Source organism: Terrapene carolina, unplaced genomic scaffold (assembly GCF_002925995.2).
Source record: "Terrapene carolina triunguis isolate 2854851 unplaced genomic scaffold, T_m_triunguis-2.0 Scaffold84, whole genome shotgun sequence".
Classification (NCBI taxonomy): Eukaryota; Metazoa; Chordata; order Testudines; family Emydidae; genus Terrapene; species Terrapene triunguis.
In genome coordinates this window covers 43,102,897-43,115,544 of record NW_020664435.1, presented here as the reverse complement: position 1 = coordinate 43,115,544, position 12,648 = coordinate 43,102,897, and the positions used below count along the sequence as shown (strand labels likewise).

The window sequence follows — 12,648 nt, the reverse complement described above, 5'->3', positions numbered from 1 at the left end:
GCTGGGCGGCCGGGGGGTGCTCGGCCGGGGGCTGGCCCGCGCCGCCTCACCTCCCTCTCCCCCCCCCTTACCTGCTGCCTGCTTCCCGCGAATCAAATTTTCGCGGGAAGCAGGGGAGGGGGCGGAGTTGGGGCGGGGACGTTGGGGGAGGGGCGGAGTTTGGGCGGGGGCGTGGGCGGGGCGGGGGGCGGAGCCGGGGCCCCGTGGAGTGTCCTCTTTTGGGACACTCCACATATGGTAACCCTATGTTAGCAGATCAGTTTGGCAAGATAGTCTAGCACAGGGATGTGCAAACTACGGCCCCCGGGCCGGATCCGGCCCCTCAGGGCTTTGGAGCCAGCCTGCGGGATTGCCATGACCCGTGGTGCCGCGGGCCCCGCACCGCTCCTGGAAGCGGCTGGCACCACATCCCTGCAGGCACCACCCCCCACAGCTCCTATTGGCCTGGAACGGGGAACTGCGGCCAATGGGAGCTTTGGGGGAGGTACCCACACGTGAGGGCAGCACGCAGAGCCCTCTGTCCCTCTTCCCCCACGTCCCCAGGGACGTGATGCTGGCCAGTTCTGGGAGCGGAGTGGTGCGGGGTCAGGGCAGGCAGGGAACCTGTCTTAGCTCCGCTGCACGCTGCTGTCACCCCGGAGCCGCTCAAGGTAAGTGGCGCCGGGCTGGAACCCGCACCCTGAACCCTTCCTGCACCCCACACCCCAACTCCCTGCCTCGAGCCCCCTGCTGCACCCCTCCTGCATCCCAACCCTCTGCCCTAAGCCCCTTGCCACAGTCCTCCTGCACCCCAACCCCCTGTCCTGAGCCCCCTGCCACACTCCTCCCTGCACCCCTGCCCTGAGCCCCCTCCCGCACTCTGCTCCTGCCTCCTGCACCCCAACCCCCTTCCCTGAGCCCTCTCGTACACCCTGCACCCCTCCTCTGCCCCAACCCCTTGCCCTGAGCCCCTTCCTGCACACTGCACCCCCTCCCAAACACCACACTCCCTCCCGCACCCCAACCCCCTGCCCCAGCCCTACATTCATGGTCCTGCATGCAATTTCCCCACCCAGATGTGGCCCTCTGGCCAAAAAGTCCTGGTCTAGCAGATACCTTAGGGACCTTTTAGTAGTAGAGTTTTAGTAGTCTGGGGGAGTTACAGCATTAACTGACTGCAAGTTTAGAAACAACTAACAGCCTTTTTCTCACTTGTTTATTTTTAGGGCTGGCTGGAAAACAACAATTCTGTTTCATGAAAAATGTCAAGATTTTTATTCATTCCAAAGCAAAACAAAAATGAGATCTTTAGACATTTTTTGCAAAGAACCCGCAGGAGGCCCCCCTACCCCAGAATAGCTGAACTAGATGGAGTAGGGACTTGGAGCCATGTCTCTCCCATCCTGGGTGAGTACACTAACCAGCGGGCTATCCTGGGGGGAGGTTTCTCAGTCTCTTTCCATACCCCTCCGCCAAATTCCATGTTGGATTTGAGAAACCCTCCAGACAATATTTTCATTGAAACCAGTACGTTTCTGTGAAACATTTCAGCTACAACCCTATGAAATTTTTGGACAGAAGAAAAATGTCAAAGATTTTTCAACCAGCTTGAATTATTTTACATCTGCCACAGAAGATGGGTCTATACGGGGTATGTTATTTTCTCACAATGATGATGTCTAGAGATACAGAGGCTGAGGCCAAGATTTTCAAACTAGGATTCCGAAAGTGAGTCATTGAAATGCATGTTTAGATAGCTAAAAGTGGCCTGATTTCCAAAGGTGCCGAGCACCAACAGCTCTCAGCGACCTCACCAGGAGTTCCAGGTGCCCAGCCTCTTTTTCAGATCAAAGGAGGGGAGAATTAGGCCCTAGCTCATTAGCTTTCATTAGAGGACCTAGTAAGTTAACATCTGTGGAAAATGACACTGTACACGGATGGATGAATTCATGTTGGCACACTTTATAATCCAGTCGCTAGAGCAATACAGTACTTACATCCACATGCATCCAGATTTTGTATTTCTTGCAGATGTCCGCAATAGCTAGGAGTGGATCAAACGCACCATACACTGTAGTTCCTGCAGTGGCACTAACTAGGAAAGGAACAAATCCCTACACAAAGAAGAGAAATATTCCTCAGTGAGAGAATATTATTAGTCAAACAGAGAACCCACCTGAATCTGCAGTAGCTCTATTTTCTTCCAGATAGTCAGGCCATAGTGTAAGTAAAACTTTAATTGCAATAGCCACTGTGCTAATCCTGAATGAATACACAAGTGTCTCCAGGTGACAAACCTGCTTTATGTTGCCATGCAAAGGAAACTGCCATTTGGAAATCAAGAGCTTTGCACTTTCCTTTTCTTTCTTTTTTTTCTTTTCTCATTTTAGATGTTCATAATATTACAGTTTCCCCCTTTAGGTGGCAGCAAACTTCCAAGGCCAACACTGTGCCATTTATGTAAATAAAGATACATTAGATGTAAAAGCTTCAGAATGAACATTTCCACACTTATCTGTCTGTTTGAAGTAAAACTTGGATACTCTGTTATGACATGTAGGACAAACCAAACTATCTTTATGCATCGTTGAACAATACATCTTTTTGGCAAATTTGAAGTAGCCTATATTATGCTTTATATTAATATTGCATTCAGCACATGCTGGATTCTGTGCATCAGATAGGAAGGCACATTCCCCACCCCAAGAGTCTATGTTGTAAGGTCCTGATCCTGCAAAGGTTTATGCTTACTCTCCACTTTTAGCACATGAGCAGTTCCCCTGAAACCACTGGAACTACTCAAAATGTGTAAAGTTAAGCAAGTGCCTAAGACTTTGCAAGATTGGGGTCTAAAATATATATATGAAAATTATATAAAAAATACAGGTTTCTTAACATGTAATGAGCAACTGATATTTCTTAAAAGGCCTGAACTCCCCCCCTGCAAAATAGGATATATGCTTAGTAGGTTTTTGGTTGAACGTTTTGTTTTTTGGTTTAGTTTCCCCTACCCCATGGTTTATCTTAGGCAAAGCAAGTTTTTACAAAGACCAATTTTTCTTGTGAAGTATGAACTCTGTGTTTTTAAATTATTTTTATACAGCAACTGTTGCCATAGCCACCATATTAAAATAAGATATATATTATAATATCATATTTAAGCTTTAAAAGGCTTTTAAAAGGGCACACAAATAAACTGTACCTTGGAGAATATATTTAGTTCTTTGAATTAACTCTTCTTGCTTTTGTGACTTCGATAAGATTATTTTCAGTTTATTAAAAAAAACTTCAGTCTTTTCATTTAGAGCTAACACTCAGCTAGTGATTGTATCACAGACTGAGGAGGTCTAAATCGGGAGAAGATTATACTATATAGCATAGAAGGAAGACAAATGCCTTGGGAAGGCCATGAAACATCTTTAAACACATCTTTTATTCAGCACTTCTAACCTTCCTCATTATACTGTTGTGTTTCAGGTAAGTAAATCATGGTATAATTCCATGTTGTCCTGCAAGGGAACATGACACAGAATAGCTCAAATCTCCTCTTAAAAAACACCAATCAAATTGACCAAAATGCCACTTGTTTCCTATGCATGGAAGTGGAAAACCCTGCACCGTTTCTGAAGGCACCTGGTAATAGACTTACTTTTTGTTTGGCTTCAATAATTCTTCTTTCAAGGTCTGATGGGATAATTTTCCCTCTGCAGAAAGGAAAATGTCATATTAAGGTTCCAGTTTTGAAAACAGCCCCTTTCTATCACTTTTCCACTTAAATAATCTCAGATAGGGATGAAATTGACCCCTCTGCACCATTTAAGCTCTCAAAGTAGGCCCTTAAATGGTGCCTAATCCTTGACCTGGCCTTCAGCACAATGCTGAATTTCACTGTTAGCTAGTCAGCTGGCACCAGTGTGGTGGTAATAGTGGGGAAAAGTCACCTCCATTCAGGTGGTGGTTCAGGACCATGCTGAAGCCCCACTTAGTGCTATATTAAAAGGCAAATCCTGCCCCATAGCGCTTCAGGTTCCAGTGTGCCTCTGTAGCCCCACTGAGAAGTTCCTGGATGTCCTGCAGGGGATTCCCAACTCTGTGGCTGCTATTGGTTGCTGTGTGGCAACCCAACCAGGCCCCCTGCTCAAGCGATGAAGTCTGTGACTCCGTCTCCCAAGGGCTTTGAGGATCATCTCCAGGGGGCTCTGCACTTGCACAGAGAATCCTCGAATCAACTGCATGGCCCCAAACCATGAGATCAGCTGACTGCTCTAAAATTAAACTGTTGGGGAGGGAGAAGGAAGTCTTCTGCCTGCTAAGAGCAGCTGGGTCCCTTCCCATTACTTCTCCACACCCACAGGAGAACATGGACTTTTATTTGCAATGCAGAACAAAACAAAGCAGGCCAAATTAATCCTCAGTGTAACTCTAGTGGAGTGACACTACAGATGAATTTGCCTCAGAGTGACTGCTCCATAGCTTGATCTGGTTACCTTCCTACTAGCTTTGAGAGGGGCATGAAAAGAAGCAGCTGGTCTGGGCTAAAAGAAAATACATCTTCAAATCCTTCAAATTTAGTGTACATGGTATTTGCAGTAGATTTATTATGAGCCAGTCACCTGAGATTCAGGCTCAGTGGCATAAGCCCCTCAAGCCAATCTGGAAAGTCTTGTAAATTCATTAGGCTCATGATGAAAACACTATTCATGTTTACATATTAAGATCTGGGGGTTTGGTTGTTTTAGCTAAGGGTACGTCTATACTACCCACCGGATCTGCGGGTAGCAATCGATCTATCGTGGATCGATTTATCGCGTGTAGTGTAGACGCGATAAATTGATCCCCGATCGCTCTCCCGTCGACTGCTGAACTCCAGCTCGGCGAGAGGCAGAAGCAAAGTCGACGGGGGAGCTGCGGCCGTCGATCCCGTGCCGCGAGGACGTGAAGTAAGTAATTCTAAGTCGATCTAAGATACGTCGACTTCAGCTATGCTATTTGTGTAGCTGAAGTTGCGTATCTTAGATTGATCCCCCCCCAGTGTAGACCAGGCCTGAGAGTCAGACTATCCATGGAGAGAAAGAATCCATAAAATCATCAGCATTATGCTAGTCGTTTTTAAAATTTTGGTAAGTTCTTCATTAACTTTGATTAATCACTGGGCACTTACAAAAACAGGCCCACTTCAAGAACCTTTTCAGTCTTTAACAGAGGTGGTAAAAAAAATTTCATTGAAAGAAATGGATTTGTCAAAAATAAATATTTTCATGGAAAAAATGTAATGAAATGGTTCTATTTTTTTTGTCTAAAAATAAAAATTAACTTTTGGTTTCTAACCAAAAACCAGAATGTTTTACCAAAAATAATTTTAGAAATTAGGTTTGGTTTCATTTACACCAGAAATATTCAGGGGAATAAAAAAATGAAAATGTCTTAATTTTCAGCAAAAAAAAGTTTGGTATTTTTTGATCACTTCTAATGCTTAATTATGCAGAACAACCAACAAAGTCAAGAGTTTGACCCAGAAAGAGGCTTTTGGTAAAGATGGGCTTTGCTTTGGCAAAAAAGATCACGATATTTTGCTTTGCAAATGAAAAAAGCTGAACTCAACCCTGGTTTTGTTTTGCGATACCAGGCCAGTACAGAATATTCTACCCCAGGGGTTCTCAAACTTCATTGCACCACAACCCCCCTTCTGACAACAAAAATTATGACATGACCCCAGGAGGTGGGACCAAAGCCTAAGCCTGCCTGATCCCTTCCACCCCAGGGGGAGACGGGGTGCAAAGCAAAAGCCCCACTGCCTCAGGGGAGGAGGGCAAAGCTGAAGCCTGTAATCTCAGCCCCACTGCCCAGGAATGAAGCCCTTGGGCTTTGGCTTCGGTGCCTGGCCCCAGCAAGTCTAAGCCATCCCTGGCGACCTCATTAAAATGGGGTCATTACCCACTTTGGGGTCCTGACCCACAGCTTGAGAACTGCTGTTCTACCCATGCCAAAATTCCCCTGCTTATTCGTTATGGTGTCAGACAAAAATAATATTTTCTTCTTCCTCTTAAAACTGCTATTGGGACTATAAGGGGAATAAAATAAAAAGAAACTAAAACCCAGACTTGGAATTCCTGCTCTAAATACAGTATAATAGCATGCTGTTTACCAGCCTTCAGCATTGCCAAAATTCATGTTGAGGTGCACAGTTAAGGAGACCTCAGTACTGTCAAAATTTATATAAGCTAGTGATTAGCTAGCCCCCAGGAGAACCAAACACACGCAGGACTGTACAATAAAATCATCTGCAAGCATTGTCAAAATTCACATAGGAACAGGCAGTAAATCAGCCCCCAATATAGCCAAAATATAGGGTGGAGCATGCAAAAAAGTCCCCAGCAGAGGCAAAATACAGCAGGCGCCCAGAAAGACAACTGATAGCATTGCCAACCTACATATGAGAGCATGGAGTAAACCAGATGCTACTATTACCCATCCACATAAATGGGCAATAGGAGCATGTGGAAGACCATCGCCCAGCATTCGCAAAAATGCATTTTTTGCTTTGTTTGGGTGGGCTGATTGCCTGCATGATCTTATAGATTAAAAAAACAGTGTAAACCAGCTCCAATACAACAAGAATACAGGCAAATTCTACTGGGTGTTGCTCAGGATGGGGTCTGGTGGGCTCAGGCTAGATAAGCATCCAAAAGCTCAGATGGACCCACAGCCCATACAATCCAAACCCTTCCTTCATAAGAGCCATAGGATCATCCCATAATTCCTGCCTAGTGTGTTTTGGGAGAAGGCTTGGTGACCTGCTATGTTCCTTTGGCATCTTCCAGGAATGGATGAGAAACATGCAGTAACTCTGCCATTTTCTTTAGGAAGAACAGTTTAAAGCATTGTTCTCACTAAAGAAAAATAAATAATTACATTGAATCTGCACAGAATTCATACAAGAAGGGTCAGATTCTGAACCCAGTTACATGAATCTGGTCTTTAGTGTCTAGAAAAAGCAAAGGTGTCATTATGAAGTGCTGGTGCATCAGGTGTTTTTTGCTCATTGTTCACACAGTCTTTAATTCTTCTGCAAAGAGTTCTCAACTTTGAGACTAGGGAGATGAGATTATGAATCAATAGCCCGTGATTACTATTCTAAATTGCTTAAATGGTTTTCTTTTGATGAGAGGATCAGAACATTTTTATTTAGTCAGGCTTTCCATTTAATCTGGAGCCATAAACCATTCAGTAGATTATAACAATGATATCCAATGGCTCCTAATGAAAGGCAATGTTTATTGAAAAACTCTTTGTAGAACTAGTGAGAAATTTTCCATTGAAGTTTTTTCTTTCCAACTAGAAAATGCAAGTTCCACAAGAACAAAAATTTCCATGATAAAATTTTGATTTTTGTCAGAATTTCAGTTGTCTGTCAGGAAATTTGGTTTGTTGAACTGAATCAAAATGTTGTGTTTGGGCCCATTTGATATTAATCTGTGTCCACCTGAGGTGGTGTATTGTCTCATAGGAGCTGCAGTTTGAGAGCCTCATGTCCTCATTCTCCTCCTTGGGCTGGGTACCCTGGCAGGACTACAGCTCCCATGATACCCCACAGTTGTGTCCTATGGCTTTTCTGCCATGGTGCTTTATGAGAAATGTGGTCCAGCCAGGGAACCTACCTCATAAATGAAAATGGGGGCATGAGAATCACCGAATTACAACTCCTATGAGTTACTGATGGATATAGTTCCATGTTGAACTGAGTTGAAATAAGACATTTCAGCTCAGTTGGACAAACCAAAATGAAATATTTCTATTTGAGGATATAGAAATATTTAATTTTAAGCAAACCAAGGTATTTCACTATTTCTGATTCAGAATTTTAGGGACTTTCCAGTCCATGAAAAACAAATGTTAAAATATCTCCCATGGAATGAAAATCCTAGTTTTCAACCAGCTCTAGCTATCAGTTGTTGTAGAAGCTGTGATCAAAAGGCCAGAAGAAGTATAAGGGGCCTACCATAATCAAACATTGGCCCCACCCCCTGACCTGCCAGGCACTGCCCACTTGTCACCCCAAGACCCACCCCCCTGGGGTATTACTTCCAAGAGCAAGACGGACACATGACCGGCTCCAGTCATGATTGATGATTGATTTGACTGATAGTAGGCCCCTTATACTACTGCCAGTTCCTCAGTTGGTATAAATTGGTTTAAATCTACTGAAATTAGAGCTATGCTGATTTACACCAGCTGATGATCTGGTCCTACATGCTTTCTCTGTGTTCAGCCATTGGTTGTCCCCTCTCTTAGGGTGGCACTGTAAGGAGGTGTATATGGAATCTGTACTTACCTTTCGTCACATCTAATCAGAATCACACTATCTGTGCCAATCCCCAAGGCTGCAGCTCCCTTCTTCACAGAAAAGTGACTCTGAAAAAGCATATTTGTTGTTTTGTATTATTTCTAATTTTTTAATCCAATTCAAAGCAAAAAACCCCTGCACTCTTGGAGTGTCCTTGAAAAACTAACCCCATAGGAGCAATCATTTTATTCATGTAGTTTTTTTAGAAACGCATCTCTGTAACTTGAAATTTCACATCAGTACTCCCTCACTATTTGGAGCAAAATTAATAATTCTAAACTGATTTTACTCAAAATATCAAGAACAATATTGTAGCTGATTTCAGAGCCAAATTCTGCCCTCGATGCAAGCTCACAACTTGCACTGAAATCAATGAGAGTTGCCTCTGTGCATTCCTCACTGAATTTGACTTACTGTATTTAGTCTCTTGGCTAAATGGAAGGTCAGTTCATTTAATATGTGACATCTCAAGTAAAGTGCTTCTGTTACGTGACCACTGGCCAGATAATATCATAAGCCCAAAGAAAGACCTATAACTGAGGATAGGCAAAGATATGGGGCCTGATTCTGATTTCATGCCAGTGTAAATTAGTTGTAACTGCACTGGAGTAAATTGAGTTACAGTAGTGTAAGATCAAACTCAGGAATGTTTTCTCACTGCATAGGATAAAAGTGGAAGTTATAGGTTAGGAAAGTAGTTCAATCTAATTTTCCTCAGGAGTCAGGACTTGAATCCTGAATAAATATTTGTTTGTAATTTGGGATTACAATTTAAGGAATTCAATCACATTTACTATAATCATAGTGTGATATTATATCAAACTGTACAGCCGAGAAACTGTTTTTGATTAACCTAAAACTGATTAATGAATCTGTCTGAAGTCTTACAGTTTTAACTACAGATTACTAAATTTTTCAAAAAGGAGTAAATACAACTTTCCTAGTGGAAATCCTCCATTGAATTCATGATTAGAAGAATTAGTTACGAATCTGTTTGCCATTTGGTGTACATTAACACTTGAATATTGATGGAAGTTATGTGCATACATAACATCATGTACTCATAAGTCGCTAACACTGACTAATCAAGCAGAGGGAACATATTTGTATAGTGTACAGCAGCATTAGTGTAGGGCAAAGCATAGAAACATGGTAAAGAAGATACACTAGACTTTATCATGAAGTCATAGATGTTAGAGAAGGAAAAGACACTAGGGCCTGGTCTACACTACAACTTTAATTCGGATTTAGCTGCGTTAATCCGAATTAACCCTTCACCCATCCACACTACAGAGCCAGTTAATTCGAATTAAAGGGCACTTAAAATCGATTTCTGTACTCCACCTCGACGAGCGGAGTAGCGCCTAAATCGATTTTGTTAATTCGAATTAGGGTTAGTGTGGCCGCACACCACCGAATTACTGTGGTTAAAGTAATGGGGTAGTGTGGCCGCACACCACCGAATTAATGTGGTTAAAAACCGAATTAATGTGCTTAGTGTGGCCACGCACAATCGAATTTATACAACCTGTTTCCCAAATTCGAATTATCTAAATTCGGATTAATCCTGTAGTGTAGACATACCCTAGGGCATGTAGTCCATTCCCCCTGCCCTCACAGGATTGCGTGAGTCCAGGGACAGACTACAGAAGAGAATTAATCACTAGCACTGCACAAAGCAATTGTTTGACCTCAGTTGTACTGCATACAGTACAGTGCCATACAGAAGGATTTGAATACATTGGGAAAACAGGGAGGTGATGAGAAAATTGTTTACTATGATGCCCCATTCAAAGCACTTAAGCACACATACATGCTTAAGTGTTTTGACAAACTGAGGTCTAAATTGCCTTAATTTAGAGGAAACAGAGGCAGAAAGGGACCCAGAAGTAATAGTGAGCAATGCCATGAAAGCAGGACTGCAGTGCCTGGCTGTAGCAAGAAGTGGGGTGATAGAATATAAGTGAGGGGAGAAATAACTCTGCCACTATGTAAAATTATCTAATGTCATTTCTCTAATTACAGCAGGAGCAGAAGTGACTATATGTAAGGTTGCACAATGGTTTCCATTTTAAAGTCTTGTTTTTCAGTCACTCGGAACTTTACCATTTCAGCTGAAGTTTTTCATGCTTAGTTTCTGATCAAAGATAATTTTTTGTAAAAAAAGATTTTGAGCAACAAGAAGGTTTGAGCATAAGTGTTGTGCCCTTTTTGAGAGCAAGTTAAAAAAAATTATTGCGACTTTTAACATCTTCAGTAACAAACAGCTGGGGATAGAGACTTGAAATCTGCTCTCATTTAGGAGAAATGCCTTTTCTGGAGAAAAGAAGTTTTGATTTGTCCAAGTTATGAATCTTTGAAGATTACATGTTGGGCATGTGCAACATATGTGGCAAGGCTTTTATCTTGTTAAGCTTGAGAGGTGGAAATTGGGGATTCACCCTCTGCATGTACGTGGGACTAACAGGTGGGTAAAGAAAAAAATAAAGAAAACGTGTGCTCAGGGCATAAAATTTTCCATTTTGAAAAATAAATTGTTTTCTTAATCTTAGGGCTGACCTGTGCATCCTAAACATTCTCTTAACATAGCTATTTATGGAATAATGTATGTGTATGTTACATTAGGTGATCTAGTAAACTAATGAAAGAGTGCTGATTTTATGAAATAATTGATTTTTTGAAACCCTTAATTTTTTTTCTCAAAGTTACATGAATAATTATATCAGTAGTGTCTTATCAGAGTCATACAATTGGCAGGATTACAACATGGATTTTCTCCTATAGGATAAATAATTTGTTTTCCTTCACTTATCAGACTCCTGGAATCAACAGTCTTTTATTAATTAGTTTGTTCTCTCTCCTCCGTCAAATGTAAGAAATTGACTCATTGGATTATACAATTGGGAAGAAAGAGGGCTTGCCTTTTCTGAAGACAATTCTAAGCAGAACAGAGATGTGTTTATTGCAAATATTTGTGAAGCATTTAATGAAAAAGATGCTGATAATACTATGAATTGCACTCAAAATGCAATTCTGCAGACCATCATAGTTAGGCATAACAAAATCACTTTTGAACCAACAAGTACTGAAGTTATAGATGGAGTATGAAAGCAGTTCTCTAGGATGCCTTGTGGCCTGGCGCCTCAACACATCAGCGCCACTCTTTGGTCAGACTCAGCATTGCACAGATTCTGCTCAGATGGGCAGGGCAGTCAGCCTGCCCTTCTTGTCACAATCTCTATAGTCCTATTCCGGGGGCAGGGATGTTAATTTCTGTCCCACTGGAATGTACAGACTCCCCCATATTTGGCAGGGATTAGCTGGTCTTTGTCCTCCAGGAACTTGGCTCTTACATCTCTGTTAAGAGGTAGGTAGGGGAACCCAGGCCCATCCAGTCCACTTGGTTCCAGCTCAGGGCCCTTAACCCAGGCAGGATCAGTTCTCATCAATTCTCCTGCTGTACCCTGAGCTCCTTCCTATCGCCCTCGGTTCTGTAGGCTTCTCAGCCTGTGGCTCAGGTCATCCCTTCCGTGGGTTGTTGTCACTCTGGGGCAGCGTCTCACCAGCTGGCTGACAGAACCTCCTTTCTCTGGACTGCTGGCTCCTCTGGAAGCTGCCCCACTCCTCTGCTTCTCAGCTCTTTTATTCTCCGAGCTGCGGTGAGGCTGCCAAACAGAACTAGCTGGCAGGTCCTGCATTAATCCCGGGGGTGCCAGTCCACCTGGGGTCTATACAGCTCATGGCAGGCCTGTATTCCTAATGATGTAATAATATTTCTTGGTTAAACTAATTGATGAAACTTCCCCAGTGGTATGTGACTGCAATATACCAGCACTGCACACTGGTCAGCTATGCCAAAATCATGTATTACGTTTTCCAGTCCTGTAATCTGTGCTCTAGGTCCCCAGTTCAGCAAACCATCCCTATTCAGCAAATCACTTAAGTATGTTCTTAAAGTTGAGCATGTGTATAACTCCTATTGACTTTAACGGGACTGAAGTACATGCTTGAAGTTTAGCACATGCTTAAGTGGTCTGATGAATATGGATGGATTTAAGCATGTGCTTACAAGTTTGGCCCAGGAACCAAGCGTGTAAATGCTGACTTCAGTGGGAGCTGAAGGTGCTCAGTACCTCCCAAAGGCACTCAGCATCTTCCAGGATCAGGCCTTAAGTGTTCTAAGAATAGATGTTTGCATGTAATGCAACTCTATACACTGCCATGGTCTGACTTGTCAAAACCACAGCTGAACTGAGTTACGCAAGTCATGCATGTTCTTTCCCACAGTTCTGTCGTCTCTTTCGTGAAAGGGTGAATGGTGTTCA

The 12,648-nt window shown here is 42.8% G+C and overlaps 1 protein-coding gene across 1 annotated transcript in view; it reads right to left on the bottom strand.

The window, feature by feature from the left end:
- GAD2 (glutamate decarboxylase 2) overlaps positions 1 to 12,648 on the bottom strand; it is a 54,211-nt gene that overhangs the window by 16,827 nt on the left and 24,736 nt on the right. Inside the window, exons 8-10 of the mRNA XM_024208661.1 lie at positions 8,312 to 8,391; positions 3,629 to 3,683; positions 1,977 to 2,093 (exon numbers count right to left, since the gene is read on the bottom strand). Of these exons, the coding sequence (XP_024064429.1) occupies positions 1,977 to 2,093; positions 3,629 to 3,683; positions 8,312 to 8,391 (252 nt within the window). The remainder of the gene's footprint in view (positions 1 to 1,976; positions 2,094 to 3,628; positions 3,684 to 8,311; positions 8,392 to 12,648) is intronic.